Below are 15,890 nucleotides of genomic sequence, written 5' to 3'. Positions count from 1 at the left end.
TGGTGGCCGTCTTTCTGCTAAGCTAATCCTGACCATAGTGAACAACCGTCTGTCTGATTTGCTTAAGTCAAGTATGGAAATGACATATATTGTGTGGGCTGATTCACATATATAAGAGAACTGTGTGTAATACGGCCTTAGCTTATAGCTGTATCCCACTGCTGTTAGATTCCATTCACAATGCTACACGATGATCTTATTTTATAGTTAGACGTAAGATGTGTAAATGTTGATAATGTCACTTCCTTAAATATGATTTTAGAGGAATAAAGTATCATTTTAGGGATAGTGAGCATGGGGCGACAAGTATCTGTCTCAGAAATAGCTCCCCTGAATTATTAGCCCCCCTATTTTTTATTTTTTCCCTAATTTCTGTTTAACGGAAAGAAGATTTTTGGTCCCACTTTATATTAACTGGCCCTAACTAATATATACTTACATAGGAATTAATAGTTTGTTACAATGTACTTATTGTGTAAACACATGTATTTACTGTGTACTTCAGATTGATTAAATACATGTATGTAATTACATCTGTAATTATTTTTTGTAATTACATTTGTAAATACACTGTTGACCATCCCTTACACCTTAACCTACCCTTAAACCTACCCATGCCACCAAACCTGTCCATAACCCAACCTCTATCCCAACTCAAAAGCACCACTAGTGTTCTCAAATACATTATAAACACAGTAAGTACATTGTATTTATTTTTTTGATGTAAGTACATAGTAGTTAGGGACACTTAATATAAAGTGGGACCAGATTTTTCAACACATTTCTAAACATAATAGTTTTAATAAATCATTTCTAATAACTGATTTCTTTTTTTATCTTTGCCATGATGACAGTAAATAATATTTCACTAGATATATATCAAGACACATTTATACAGCTTAAAGTGACAATTAAAGGCTTAACTAGGTTAATTAGGTTTAATAGGCAGGTTAGGGTAATTAGGCAAGTTATTGTATAATGATGATTTGTTCTGTAGACTATTGAAAAAATGAAAGCTTAACCCTTGTCTGGTGTTCGGGTCTGTGAGACCCGTTTTCAGGTTTTTTCAAAAGAAAAATTATTTAAACAAAGAATAATTTTTTCAACCTGAAATTCATTGGCTTTGGCTTATTTTCTGTGAAGAACATAAATCGGAACAAATTTTCAGTGACCGCATACTGTACCTCCCTCCACGCATTTACATTACATACAAGGTGTTCGGGTCCACTGGATCCAGGCCTAATAAAAGTGTTGAAAGTGTAGGTCCAGTGTTCCTACACTCTGTCATCCTTTCTGGTGCTGCTGTTTTCTTCTCTTCTCCCTCCTGCTCCCGCACAAAGTTGTAACATTGTTGAAAATTCTATAATCAACACTGTCTGCTCTTACATTTCCTCACATTTTACCCTCTCTCTTATGGGAACCAAGCTTTTTTTTTTCCCATACCCTGTTCCATTTGCAAATTTGGGGCATAATACTATAAATAAAACTTTGCCAGTGTGGTTCCTTATCACAACTGATCCAGGTCTCACTGGAAGACCAGGTCTCACTGGAAGAAGAAACAGTACTGTCTCAATGTGATCTCCTGGCTAAATAAAGGAAATAGATAAATAAATAAAGATGGCCAAAAGATTATCTGCTGCGAGGGCCTTGCAATTGATTGTGGAAGAGAGAGGAGCTTCTGATGATGATGTCGAGGAAGAGGTTTCAGAATATAATGATTACATTTCTGAAAATTCAAAGTCTGACAGTGACTTTTAAGAAGAGGATGAGGTTGAGCACCATTTAATAACAAAACAAAGACGAGTACCCCATCAGCAGCCAGCTCCATTACCAGCTTGTCAGCAGCCAGTTCCAGGACCAGAGCAAGCCCACCAGACAGCAAGTGAAGAAATGTGGATGTCAAAAAATGGTGAAATTGAATGGTCTTCTTGCCCAAGAAATTTGACAACCCTGGTCCTAATGTCACCATTGATGAGCAACTGATGCCATTTAGAGGCTGCAACCCTTTTTGGCAGTATATACCATTGAAACCTGCAAAATATGGTATAAAGATCTGGGCTGCCTGTGATGCCACTTCCTGATATGTTTGGAACTTACAAGTGTACACAGGGAAACCTGATGGAGGAGCCCCTGAGAAAAATCAAGAGATGAAAGTTGTTCTGGACCTGACTCAGGGACTCAGTGGACATAATATCATTCATCCATTCATTTTCTTTTTGGCTTAGTCCCTTTATTAATCCGGGGTCGCCACAGCAGTATGAACTGACAACTTATCCAGCACGTTTTTACACAGCGGATGCCCTTCCAGCCGCAACTCATCTCTCGGAAACATCCATACACACTCATTCACACACACACTCATACTCTACGGACAATTTAGCCTACCTAATTCACCTGTACTGCATGTCTTTGGACTGTGGGGGAAACCGGAGCACCCAGGGGAAACCCACGCAAATGCAGGAAGAACATGCAAACTCCACACAGAAATGCCAACTGACCTAGCCGAGGCTCAAACAAGCGACCTTCTAGCTGTGAGGCAAACGTGCTACCCACTGCGCCACCATGCAGCCCTGACGTTGTTATTGATGCTAGCTAGACATTAAATTTTGGTCACTTGATGCCATGACCTAAATCCAACCTAATATAAACGTCTTATGATGTTGTGTGCCTGCTGGGTTAAAGTAAGTTAATATACCTGTTGCTTTTAAGAAAAGTTTGTTAAGTGTACTAAAAAAGTGAGTAAACCCACTGCCCCAAATTTTATGTGCATATAAGCATAAAAAATAAGATAAATCAACTTAACGGTTCCTAGTTACAATGGATTCTTTAAAGTAAAGTCAACTTGTTGCTTTTAGTAAGTAAATAATCCCTTATGTATAGCTTTTAAATCTCTTACTTTTATTATTATATATTTTGGAAATGGCGGCACGGTGGCTCAGTGTTAAAGTTGGTAAATGAATGAGTGTGTATTGGTGTTTTACAGTACTAGTTTGCAGCTGGAAGGGCATCCACACGCTGTGTAAAAATATATGCTGGATTAGTTGGTGGTTCATTCCGCTGTGGTGACCTCTGTTAAATCAGAGTCTTACCCGAAGGAAAATGTTTGGATGAATTATGGGAGCACAGCACACTCAAATAGAACTTTTTTTCTGAAATTCACCTTTATGTTTGTTTTTGTTCTGGAAAACCTTTTTAAATTTCTAAACTGCTTATTTATAAAATATAGTAAGACCTTTATCTAGCTCACAGTTAAGACCACTTACATGCCAAAAGTTTCTCTTTCTATAATTGTACCACAGCTATTGCTGGACTGAAAAGTTGAAATTTAATACAGCATAAACCAGCACCAATTCCATGTTGGTCCTAGCTGATTTATGCTTGCCAGAGCTGGTGAAGTGCTGTTCTAGCTGGAGGATGAGCACAGTCATCCTGTTTACAATCAAAAACTCAAACAAAACCTCCATACACTGAAAAAAATTGTGTCTGCAGAACTGTTGCAAACAATTTATTTGTGTTGAATTTAAACAAACAAATTAAATTTAATTATGTTCAACTTAATTTGTTTGTTTAAATTCAACCCAAATAAATTGTCTACAACAACTTAACGTAAAAAAAAAAGAGTAAATCCAAAGAATCATCTTTGAATACTTTTTTTTCAGTGTGGGGACCAACAACCAACATCTGGCAACCCACGATTCTAAATAATTTTAAAACATGTCTCTATCCATCCCAAAAGCTTCACTACATCTTAAAACTTAAAATTTTTTATGTAAAATGTAAAAAAAAAAAAAGGGTTAAGCATTAATTGCACCCAAAATAAAAGTTTAATTTCATAATTATATATATATACACTTAAAAATATTTTGTTTTGCTCGTTTAAATTACGTATTTAAAATGAGCTGAGACAACACAATTCTTGAGATTTCACTGAGATTACTGAATTTTTTTATGTTCGGTCCACATAAATTTGTTAAAAGTGTTGAGTTAACTTAATTTGAGTTGGGACAACATGAATGAATTGTGTGGAAGCCTGCATTATTTACAAAGTAAGTTCAACATTTGAAGTGAATCAAAACCTTTCATCAAACTTATAAAGCTATTAAACAACCCTTTTGTCTTTAGACAGTTTTAAACTTTTTTTTTTTTTTTTGTATTTTTTTGTCATAGACTGCTGTCCAGATATTGTATTAAAAAAGGTTTTAAAACTGCAAAAAAAATTCTGGTTTACCTTTCCTATAGTGTAGGTACAGGTTGTTTTATGTGTTATAAAGATATCTGTGTTTTGTAAACTAATTAACCCAGCAGAAGTCAATGCTTTATTTTAATTATTTAGCCTGACATGTTTACTGCTCCAAAATATTCTAAATGTGGATTGTAAATTGAAAAATCGTAAAGTGCAAAACTGTATATTGGAACCTATTTTAAAATAAAGAACTTATTTCAGAGCAGTAATCACAATACTGTATTACCTGTATTACCGTGAAACTGTGATATTTTTATTCAAGGTTATCATAACATCACAAGCTTGTACCGGCCCATGCCTAATCCACGTTTCTTCACAGCTTTAATATAAAATGCTAAATTATACAATTGTTACTGTTTAAATGATTTAGTCACATTGCATTTATAAATGTTTCATTTCTGATGCTTTTTTAAAGATATAGTTCACCCAAAAATGGAAATATATTCATCAAATACTCATCCTCCACTTGTTACAAACCCAGAAAAGTTTCTTTCTTCTGAAGTTTCTTTCTTCAGTTGAACACAAATGAAGATATACTGAAATGGGAAACTGTTGACATCCATATTTTATTTTTTGTTAGCTTCTTTTTTGTTTTTACAACATTCTTAAGAATGTCTTGTTTTGTATTCAACAGAAAAAAAGAGATTCATAAAAGTTTAGAATCACTTGAGTGTGAATAAATAGTGAGCAAATATTCAGTTTTGGGAGGGGGAGAAGTGGAACTATTTCTTTAAGATCCACTGAAAGCTTTTGGATTGATGCAGTGGTGTATTTTTGAGAATAAAACATTTGGGGAAAAGTCTATGCTAAATTCATTATTGTAAATCAAATCACATTTTTGAGAAATCAATGCAGAAATCCAGATATTATCAAAGGATCTTGCTCTCTGTGTTTAAACAACTCATACCCAACTCCCTTTCTTTAAGTACTATTTACCAGTTTGATTTGTTATTTGCATCCTATTTAAATATAGGTGGAAGAGACACTGGGATAGGATGGGGGGCAGGATTTGTGTCCAAATGGATTCCCCTAAAGAGAGGCTTATTGTCAATCAAGAGGTCTCAGACCAGCAGACCATTACGCTAAGTGTTAATCTTAGAGACAGTCTAGAGACAACAGTCTATAGATAAAAAGACAAATTTGCCCATTGTATTTTCATAGGAATTTGCATTTGACTGTTGAAAAATGAATAATTCAGAAATTATTCTTAGTTTTAATTGCAACATTTTTGTGCATTAAATTATTTTAAATATATTATTAGACAAAATATATTCAATTAGACCAAATTAGTAAACTAAATATTTAATTATTCATTCATTCGTTTTTTTTCAGCTTCATCCCATCACCACAGCTGAATTAACCGGCAAAATATTTAAATACTCTTTTAATAATATTTTTTATTAAATTGTTTTGCTTTCTTAAAATACCGTCCAATATGCCATCGTTTAGACATTTTGATTAAACATTTAGCAAATATTGTTGCAACTAAAAAGCAGCTAATTATTTAAATTCAATTTGTCTGTACTAACTAATCAAAATGTAATAAATTAACAAATAAATATACATCAATATGCATATGTTGATTGTTTTATAGTGCTTTTATCGAAAGGATTGCAATATTTTTTTTGTGATCTGTTGGTATGGAAATGCTTCTGAGACCCAGAAAAGGTCACTGGGGAATGTGGTGACAACAGCCACACTGTAAAAAATTGCTGTTAAAAAACGGTCAGATTCTACGGTAAAATAATGTTTTTTTACTAAAACAGTAATATTCTGTTAAAAACAGTGCTTTCTGGGTAACATTTTTGTTTTCGAGAAAGTAACCAACTGCAGAAAACTGTGAGCTAACAGAGTTCAGATTCGATGTTTTGAAGTCTGTGTTTAAAATCACACTTTGTGCCCTTGTTCACTATTCCATCAACTAGTTCACCAATATAGTTCACCTGAGAGTTAATGAACACTAATGAGTGAATTCAGACACTGATGAACACCTGCTGTTAATAATCACAATTACTGAAGGAAAGAGAAACAAGAAACACAAACAGTGACTTGAGTTACAATATAAAATAAAATAAAATAAAATAAAACAGCTTCAGTCTCAGCAGAGGATCATTAAACAACTCCACAAACAACAGCAGACACACACTTATTACTGACTGATTTGACTTCCATACTATTCTCATTGAGATCCAACAGAAATTAAGGTGTTTTTTGTGTCACCGTAATAGAGTGAGGGGCTGATTTAGTTGGGCTCTTCACCCTTGAACTCATTTATTAAGATTTTCTAACTGCTGAAATACAGAGTTTACAAAACATTTGAACTATAGCAATAAAGTTGGGAAGTCAATAAATAGAGAAATCTATTTGTCTGAAAATAGTTCTGATAAATGTTTTGTTATAAATCTGGAAGAAGGGCCTCATGCAATAGATTTTATGTTTAGTTGCAGGTATTAATTTAATTAATGAGAAGTGGAAACAGAAAAGATACCTCTGAAATTACTTAACAGTTAAGAAATAACATCCAAAAACAGTTCAGTTATGACAAATACACACTTAGACCTCATGAATCTGACCTTGTATCTCAACAATGGTAACATCTCAAATGTTTCATGCTGCAATGCATGCTGGTAGTGGCACGGTACAAATATCCCAGCATGCATTGCGGTATAAATAAATGTTGTATAATGGTCTAACAGTTTTATTTATTTGTGTTTGATTCTGCTGTTGTTTATGTTTCGACTTTCAGTTGCCTGTTTGTGAGTTAAACTGTTAATTTTGTTAGTTGTCACCATTATTGAGGTTCATATGCTGATTATAGATGTCTCTTTGAGTGCGATTTACACCATAGAGCAGTGTTATTGTCCAAGATATTCTTAAAAACTTCCAGAAATCATTGCCATATATAGACATATAATGTAAAACAATAGATTTAACATTGAATAGGAGCAGTAAATTTTGTTATACTAATGAGAACAGACTCTGCCATTTAATAGCAACATGAACATCACCAGATCTTATTTAGGTTTTTGGCTGGCTTGCCTCAAAAAAAGAGCTTTTTAAACAAAGTTCTTAACAATTGCAGCAGCCAAGATATATAAATGTTAAAAATGACAGGGCTAAGAGCCCAACCAAAGCAAACTCTGTTCTCCATGATGGTGACGTAAAACTTTAACTTTTTCTCAAGAAGAACTTTAGTAAATGTTATACAAAAATACATGTATTAAGTAATAAGTGTAGCTGGTGATGATGTTTGTAGAGTTGTTTAATCATCCGCTGATCATTTAAATGATTTAATCATTTGTTGTTCTTCAGGTTATTTCATTATAAAGCTGTGACTAAAGTTTTGCATGTTCTGTTCTTGTTTTTTCCCTTCAGTATTTCTTCATTTGTTCATTGTTAATCCTCAATTATCATTGAATTAGTCAGTTAATTAATTCATTTACTTCAGCTTTGCTACATGTTTCTTGAACACTCAGTAGTGTGGACACTTCAATAAAAACTGAAGTATAGGCTCTGGGGTTTAAAGGGTTAAAGGTGTGAGAGGTAAAAACACAGTGTAAAATGTATTTTAACAGTAATATACTGTTAATTTACACTACGGAAATAGACTGTTAAAAAACAGTATATTGCTGGCAACCACAGCTGCCAGTAGATTACTGTTAAATCAAGGAAAAAACAGTATTTTACTGTAAAACCTGAAGCTAATTTCTTCTGTGTGTCACCGTTGTGGAGGAGAGTAGAGCCAGTGTATGAGTTAAAGATGAACAATGAACTGCTGATGTTATTCTGCATGTTTCTCTATTTAAAGACAGCGGCTGTTTAGTTGCTGATGCAGTCAGAATCTCTCTGGTGATTCCAGATTTACATGTATGTGTGCTGTTGTGCAAAATAAGACATTAGAGTTAAACCGAACTTTTCTAATTAACTAAAATAAGTTATCATTATAAGTATGCTTCTAAGCATATATAGCACATTACTTCATAAACTCATTCAGCAGTTGACCAAGTTGAGGCAGTTGCTTTCAGTGAGCAAAATGAGTTCACTTGAGTATTGTGTAAATCAATGTAGTCCATGTATTTTTACAGCAACATACTGTAAAATAACAGTACATTGCTGGCAACTGCAGCTGCCAGTATTTTCCTGTTTTTTAACGGGACAATTTTTAACAGTGCAGTAAGTTGTTGGGAATAAAACTAAAAGGTATTGATAGTATAGTCAAAGAAAGAGTACTAAATTAGGCTGTAGCATTTTATTTTGATGGTCAATTTGAGTATAAGTAGACTGTCTGCTTAATATTTGTTGATACTTTTACAGACATTTAACTGACCAAAAGAAACTTTGTCGTCAAATTTAACCCTAACCCCAACCTAACAGTCTACTTATAATCTAATGAAAATTAGTTGGCATGTTGGTGAAATGTAACTTAAATTCAACAAAGGGACCATCAAAATAAAGTGTGACCAATAAGGATATCATGATTGTCAATGATGAGAGACATGCTTTATCAAACAACTTCCAGTTGTTGCCATCAGGTTGTTGATATTGTGTTCCCAGATATGTACGAAATAGAACAAAATGATCATTTATACTACAAGCAATTACATTTTTAAATTCTTCCTCTCGCAGTAGCTGATGGCTGATGGATATTTATTTAGAGTAGAGGTTTATTTTTCCCCAATTTCTGTTTAACAGAGAGAATATTTTTCAACACATTTCTAAACATAGTTTTATTAACTCAATGCTAATAACTGATTTATTTAATCTTTGCCATGATGAAAGTAAATAATATTTTACTAGATATTTTTCAAGACACTCCTATACAGCTTAAAGTGACATTTAAAGGTCTAACTGGGTTAATAAAGTTAATAGGCAAGTTAGGGTAATTAGGCAAGTTATTGTATAATGATAGTTTGTTCTGTAAATATTGGAAAAAAATAGCCTTAAAGGGGCTTTTAAAAAAATTTAATTTGCTTTCATTCTTGCCAAAATAAAACAATTAAGACTTTCCTCAGAAGAAAAAATATTATCAGACTTACTGTGCAAATGTCCTTGCTCTGTTAAACATCATTTGGAAAAATTTAGAAAAGGAAAAAAAAATCAAAGGGGGGTTAATAATTCTGACTTCAACTATTTATATATGCCAATTGTGAAATGGTCTCTGTGAGTGTATGCTGCAAATGAAATTTTCCTACGGGTACAAATATTGTTAGTTAACATACATGGAAATTTCTCCAATATATTTTTTGTACAAAATAGTATATGTATGTTTGTAGAGTAAAATAAAAATAAAAGTAAATACATAAATATAAAAATGAAATAAAATGAGGCTGTTTACTTCAAATTGTTATATTGTTTAAATAGACTGTTCGTATTTGGCTCTCATTTTGCTGAATTTGTGAATTATTTGGTTAACTCATTAAAATAATCCAATAGTTTTCCAGCAGCCTACAGTTTATAGAAGTAAATGCTGGTTTTCAAAATGTGCTGATATTTGCATCCCGCTCAACTTCTCCTCTGTGAGAAGAAAAAGAACTTCATCTTGCCGAAAGACAGAATCTTATTCAAAAGTTATTTATTTCGAGACATATCTACATATTAACATAAACCATGTACATTTGATATAAATTAAGAACATATTAAGACGTATTTACAGAGCAGCGTGTTGTGCATTGTGTAAGCTGAAGGCATTGTGGCCGATGAAGTTCATGTAGTGGTGATCGAGTCCCTGAACCGGCGATAAGTATCCGCTGTGCTGAGACATCGCTGGGTAGGCGAGCGTGGGGCTCCGCGTCGAGCTGTGCCAGGAAAAGTGTCCGGGTGGGCTCTGCTGAAACACTGACTCGGTGGGACTTGGACTCTGATACTCCAGCTGGCACAGTAGGTCCGTGGGGTCTGGTGAGATTGTGCCTAACGAGCCAAACACGGGCTCGGTAACCACTTTGGACTGTAGAAAGGCGAGGATCCGCGCGTACTTGGTGTCTTTGGTCTCCATTCGCTCTACGGTGGTTAAGTAGTGAACGAGGTTTTTCATGCACTCGTGATAGCCGTAGTGGAAGTAATTCGCAAACTCTGTCAGCAGTTCGCCTGTGGAAATACATGGTTTGGCGTTTGTAATTATTTATTTGTTTTGGTGAACGTATTTAGATTTGTACTTCATAGATTTATGTCATGATTCCTACCTTTTTCTCTCCCGCGCGGAAAGTCTGCTGAGTGGAGCGCGCGCAGATACTGCACCGTCATCTCCAGGATTTCTGCTTTCTCAAGTTTGCCAGAATTCTGTTTTTAATTATAGATTGTGTCAGTCATCATCCAAAACAGAGATGTGCATGTAAACTCATTTAGTGTTTCAAATGCGCACCTGCTTAGCCAATGCCATTGGTACAGTCTTCCCCAGTTCGTTTAGACATCTGTTGATTCGGTCTCTTCTTCTTTTCTCGATGACTTTATGAGAAACGGGAGTTTTCTGTGATAATGGGAGATGATGATTGGTTAAAGGAACAAACATTACCAAACATAAAAAGAAGAGTTGCAGTGCGTGCTGGATTGCATAGACTGGAGATTATAAAAAGCATGCGTTTAGCAAGAAGTTAGGAGAGTCGTGTTGCGCTCTGCGTCATTGCGCGCAAAATATCTGCTCGAGAAAGCATGCATCTGGAATCTGGAGCATTCTAATTAAATTCTCAAGACATAAGCTTTCGTTAAATGTAAGAGCAATAAAATCAATCTGTGTGTATCTGAAATAAAATAACTGTATATATAACTGTATGCTGTACAGTTCCCCCGTTTAAAAAAAAAGCGCGCGCGCGCACTGAAAATTGCTGATTTATTTTATATGATGTGTTAATAAAACGACATACTGAAAAGTATATTTTAAAAAAACACATGAAACGTACAGGTCATTTCAAACAGTAGCTAAACAGTAAAAAAGTAAAACATTCAAGGAGAACATGATGTCAGTGGCATTATGTGTGCGCCATGAAAGTGTCCACATACCTTGCGATCCTTCATCTTTGACGCCATCATTTCGTAAAAAACAAGTCTATAATTACAAATTATATAATTGTCAAAACCTAGAGCATCGAGTGTGCGCGTTCTCCTCTTTCCAGACGCTTCAGACTGAGAAGAGCTGACCGGAGGCGGCCGCTTATAAAGTGCTCGCGCATTCATGGCCCTAAATTATTCCATAGGATTAAAGGCGAGCTTTTTGGTTAATGTGTGCACTTAGGATCAGTTAAAGAAATAGTAAAACCTGAAGCTGTGGGCTAGCGGGGGGCAGACCTACTTTGTTAATCCACGTGGCCTGTCTAAAGACACGTGATGGGTTGTAGAATATTATTTGCATAGTAACAGGCCTTGCTGGAGATGACTCGAGCGAGCGCAGCGCGCGCAATGAAAACAAAGCCCCCGGAGCAAGGCGTCCCTTTCTGTTCCACGTCGCGTTTCTCACACGATCGCCTGTTTATGGGTCCCAGCAAGCGATCTTAACTTCCATCCCAAGCCCGTCTTAGGTTTAAAGCCTGTCTACTGTTATTATAGTAATTAAGTAAGCACATAATAGGCTGTTCCGCCGAGTTCAGGGGAGACCTTTTGGAGACGGAGTCCCCCCGTTTGTTCGCAGCGTTTCTCACACGACTTGGTGACACGTCCATCTTTCATGGGCTACGGCCGGGTTTTTGTTTACATTCTCTAGTTTTGTTAGGGGCCTCGGCAGGTGTGGGGACCCGGCCTGGCACACGAGCGGCCCCTCCGACCATGTTAGAGACTCCAGCCGTCTTTGGCACACGAGGGTTACCCACCGCTGGATTCCCTTCAGAGGGGCTCAATTTGTATCCTATTATCCTATAAGAAAATGTCTATTGAGCGGAATGAATAGTTTCATTGGCCTAAATTTTAATAATGCAGTGAAAGAAAAGAAAGAGGAGAAATAAAGAAGAATGCAGCTGGTCCTGACGCGCATTATTCTCCGTCACCTGCGCCTGGAGACCCCTATTCATTTGCCTAATTTCGGTCAACTTAACAAACTTTGGGAGAAATTATTCTGGCATTGTTGTGCAGGGTGAAGCTTTCTGATCGAATTAACAGCATGTTTTGATCCGGTAAATGTCATTAGAAAGAAAGAAACAATCGCGTATAGAGGGGTCTGGGTAACGCGCCAAGTGGCGACGCCAAAGCGCAATTCATGCCACAGGGGACTTTTGTACCCCCACATTGCTCAAGTTTGTGCCCAACAAAGGGCATTATTTTATACTTGAATACATTTCATACAACAATTGGCTGTTTTCATCAAACATATTTTCACAGCAAGGTTAACAACAGGTTTATTGTGTTCGCTCAGGCTCCCAGCCTCAGACTTCATGCGCCAAAACGCCTGGATCTTCTGCTTTTTTTCACTGGGAACGTTTTAATCCCGAAGGTTGGCTATGCTTTAAAGTGCAAGATCGTGTTGCATCGAGAATGGAAAAAAATCAAAGATGTGAGGATTTTTTTTTCTTTTAAAGAATTCAAGCTCTTTGGATATCCAAAGCATTGGAGACTTTTATACGGCGCGCAAAAGAAAAGCACCAGTGAAACAGACGAAAGCATAAAATCCCATTACTTTTATTGTTGAATTTACCACAAGATTTTATGCAAACGCACTTTGGAGCCGACACAACCAATCTTTTAACTTGCTTTCTGAAGCTGAAGTACTTTAACGTGACTATTTTATCTTTTCTTTTTGTAACCGTGTACGGTGCATTTAAGAACAGCAATACGCCAACAGAATTTTCTCCCATCACTGTGTAATTTAATTGTCCAATATTACACCAAACAATACGATACAAAACATTATTGTATTTTATCGATGCTATGTTCCTGTTTATTTCAAAAGAAACTAAAAACAATGCACAGTGAGGAAAAAAGCATTTTGCATGCAACAAGTGGATGCCATTTTTTTTCTGGGGGGGGGGGGGTCTATTTTGATACTGACTGTAATTAAAAAATATGTTACATCTCAAACAGCTGATTTTGAATATCTTTACACAATGCGTTTAATATTGAGCAAAATATTTAGACGGAAAACGCAGTTATCACTATGCGTGTTATTGTCGTAATTGTACTTTAAATGTTATTTAAAATTTGTCCAAACTAATGTTTAAGATAATAAAATTATTTTTAATATGACAAAATAGGAAACCTGTTTTATTTTAGTTTAAATCTAAAATTTCTGATTTATACGGTTTATTTATAACGATCATATAATTTATTGGCTGTAAAATAAAGCTATTTATTACAAAAAATAAAACCCTCATTTTTTACAATTTTTAAATGTATTTTAATCTACAAAAAAAAATTAACAAATATTTTAAGCCATGCAATTAATGGATAAAAATGTAACCAACAAATTTAATTAATTTAAGAAAGTTTTTGAGTCCAATAAAAGTCATAAACTCTTCTAATTGTCGCATCAGTGTTTCATTCCTGAGCCTTATAAGAATTTTAAAGCTGTCCAAACACGCTTCTGTATGTGGATCACACTCTTATAGAGGGGCTACCTGAAAGCTGAACTCTGTCTGTAAGGATCTCTCCATGTGAAAGAGAATTAGAGGAGCGCAGTCATGCATGTCACCCTGATTACAGCAGTACAGTTCGCCTTATATCCCAACCAACCTAAGACTTTTTCACAGACACCCTAACCAGTCTGGGCTTTTTCGGACAGGAGGGGATGCTTTTGCTTGTGTTAAGGGTTGCTAAGGCAAATCTTTAAAAGAATGATTTAATAGGTCTTACCAATCGCCTTGCGCTATTTTTTTAGGTCTTTCGGTATTATAGTCAAGTATCACTTTGTTTTAGTGTGAACTGGTTTTTGTAGTTGTTGATTTTAGCAATTTATTTATTAAAATTGTTTAAGCCCTAGCACACTGATGGCCTCCCAAGAACTTGATTTAAGTCCAATAAAACGTTTTTTGCGTTTTATAGCTAGTTTAATAAAGCGCCATCTTGTGGAAATTTCAACAAGTAAGCATACACGTCATCTTCAGATGTCTTAAACTATATTTAAATTTTCATTTAGGCTAGAAATGTTTATGACACTTAGCACCTTTTGAACCACAGGCTGTCATTTGTTGTCATCTGCAACTCCAAACATTGCAGTATAGCCTACATGATGTTTGTGATGTATAGTGTGTTGTGCGAGATTTGAAATTCCTACGTTGATGGGAAAAAATGTTGATCCTGTCGACGATGTGTTGTCATGCGAGAGGCGGTGACCCGTGGTGACCTCCGGCCAGAGACGCGCACAATCCTTTAGCTTCGCGCGCCACCGTGAGTCTCCTCTGCATCACTTCACACGAGACATTCAGCATTGTTCCGCATCACAATAGAGCATCCTTAACATTCTCAAAAATTGTCCAAAATCAAACATAACACTAGTGTTCGGTGAGTCAATTAAATAGGTGGAATAGCTTTCCCTTTTTGTTTCCCTATTAAAAATGTGTATATAGGTTAGTTCAAAATAATAAACATGATTTATGTCGCCCTCTTGCTCACTAGAGGGAGACAAAAAGCAATTTCATTTTTTTATTAGTTTTTATTTTTTTCTGCCTTGTTTGTATTTTAAGTTAATTTTATTAACCTGGTTGCAGATGTATTTGTTTATTTATTTACTCATTTATTCACTAATTAAAAAAAAATGTCTTGGCAGCTATAGTTGAAAACCTACAAGAAGCACTTTCTCAAAAAACAAAACAAAACAAAAACACACATTCTCTAGCACTAAATTCTCTGAGCACAAACAGGTTACTTTGAATAACTAGCACTTCTTGTATGTATTGCCTTGTATGTATTGTCAACTGTAAGTCGCTTTGGACGAAAGTGTCTGCTAAATGACTAAATGTCAATAGCAACAAAAACATTTATATTTACTGAATAAACATGTATTTATGTAAATATAAACAGGCTCACCCCCCACCGACAAAGTCCAGCATTTTGGCCCCTATATGAGCTCATTTGTCCCATTTTTGACAGTATGCCATTATAAACAAGTCATTTTATTATTCAAATTGACAAATTCTGAGGAAATGATCTGTTTGTTATGTTTTGTTTTTTAGATGGGTTTTAATAGGCTTTAACAGCTCACTAATTGTTTGTTAGACATGATAATAAATTAGTATTTATAAATAAATAAATTTCATACTTATTTATTTTTAATTTTTAATTTAAAATTCTAACCTCATAATGTTATTTAGGGTGTCACAGTGGCACAATGGGTAGCGCTCTCGCCTCACAGAAGGTTGCTGGTTTAAGCCTCGGCTGGGTCAGTTGGCGTTTCTGTGTGGAGTTTGCATGATCTCCCTGTGTTCGTGTGGGTTTCCTCCGGGTGCTGCGGTTTCCCCCACAAAACCAAAGACATGCAGTACAGGTGAATTGGGTAAGCTAAAATTGTCTAAAGTGTATGTGTGGGAATGAGTGTGTATGGATGGTTCCCAGTGATGGGTTGCAGCCGGAAGGGCATCAGCTGCGTAAAACATATGCTGGATAAGTTGCGGTTCATTCCGCTGTGGCAACTCCAGATTAATAAAGGGACTAAGCCGAAAAGAAAAGGAATGAATGGATAACATTATTATCAACCTGTAATAACTTAAAGTTTAAGTGCACATTTCTAAATAAT

The 15,890-nt window shown here is 35.5% G+C and overlaps 1 protein-coding gene and 1 long non-coding RNA gene across 3 annotated transcripts; both read right to left on the bottom strand.

Annotated features, from left to right (window-relative positions):
* Nucleotides 1-392: 392 nt before the first annotated feature.
* Nucleotides 393-3,771, bottom strand: LOC147846780 (uncharacterized). The gene is made up of 3 exons (XR_015476494.1): nt 2,562-3,771; nt 1,444-2,365; nt 393-1,381 (listed from the first exon to the last, which is right to left on the bottom strand). It is a non-coding gene; the product is annotated as an uncharacterized LOC147846780 (long non-coding RNA).
* Nucleotides 3,772-9,798: 6,027 nt separating this feature from the next.
* Nucleotides 9,799-14,451, bottom strand: helt (helt bHLH transcription factor). 2 transcript variants are annotated; one of them, XM_087235371.1, is made up of 4 exons: nt 14,433-14,451; nt 10,602-10,706; nt 10,423-10,519; nt 9,799-10,327 (listed from the first exon to the last, which is right to left on the bottom strand). In XM_087235371.1, exons 2-4 carry the CDS (start codon nt 10,617-10,619, stop codon nt 9,891-9,893), a joined length of 552 nt encoding a protein of 183 aa, XP_087091497.1. In that variant the 5' UTR covers nt 10,620-10,706; nt 14,433-14,451; the 3' UTR covers nt 9,799-9,890. The 2 variants fall into 2 exon arrangements, with proteins under 2 accessions (XP_087091497.1, NP_996948.1); NM_207065.2 differs by lacking the exon at nt 14,433-14,451 and adding an exon at nt 11,237-11,456.
* Nucleotides 14,452-15,890: the final 1,439 nt, after the last annotated feature.

Source organism: Danio rerio, chromosome 1, assembly GCF_052040795.2.
Source record: "Danio rerio strain M-AB ecotype USA chromosome 1, GRCz13ab, whole genome shotgun sequence".
Classification (NCBI taxonomy): domain Eukaryota; kingdom Metazoa; phylum Chordata; class Actinopteri; order Cypriniformes; family Danionidae; genus Danio; species Danio rerio.
The sequence above is the reverse complement of the archived record's forward strand: the minus strand, read 5'-3'. Positions and strand labels throughout refer to the sequence as shown.

What these genes read in the sequence shown, in the direction of transcription:
- helt (NM_207065.2), bottom strand. Translation starts at nt 11,410, where the DNA reads ATGAATGCGCGAGCACTTTATAAGCGGCCGCCTCCGGTCAGCTCTTCT. An exon ending in CAAAGATGAAGGATCGCAAG is followed by an intron (nt 10,707 to 11,236) that starts GTATGTGGACAC and finishes CCATTATCACAG; the next exon opens with AAAACTCCCGTTTCTCATAA. An exon ending in TCCGCGCGGGAGAGAAAAAG is followed by an intron (nt 10,328 to 10,422) that starts GTAGGAATCATG and finishes GTATTTCCACAG; the next exon opens with GCGAACTGCTGACAGAGTTT.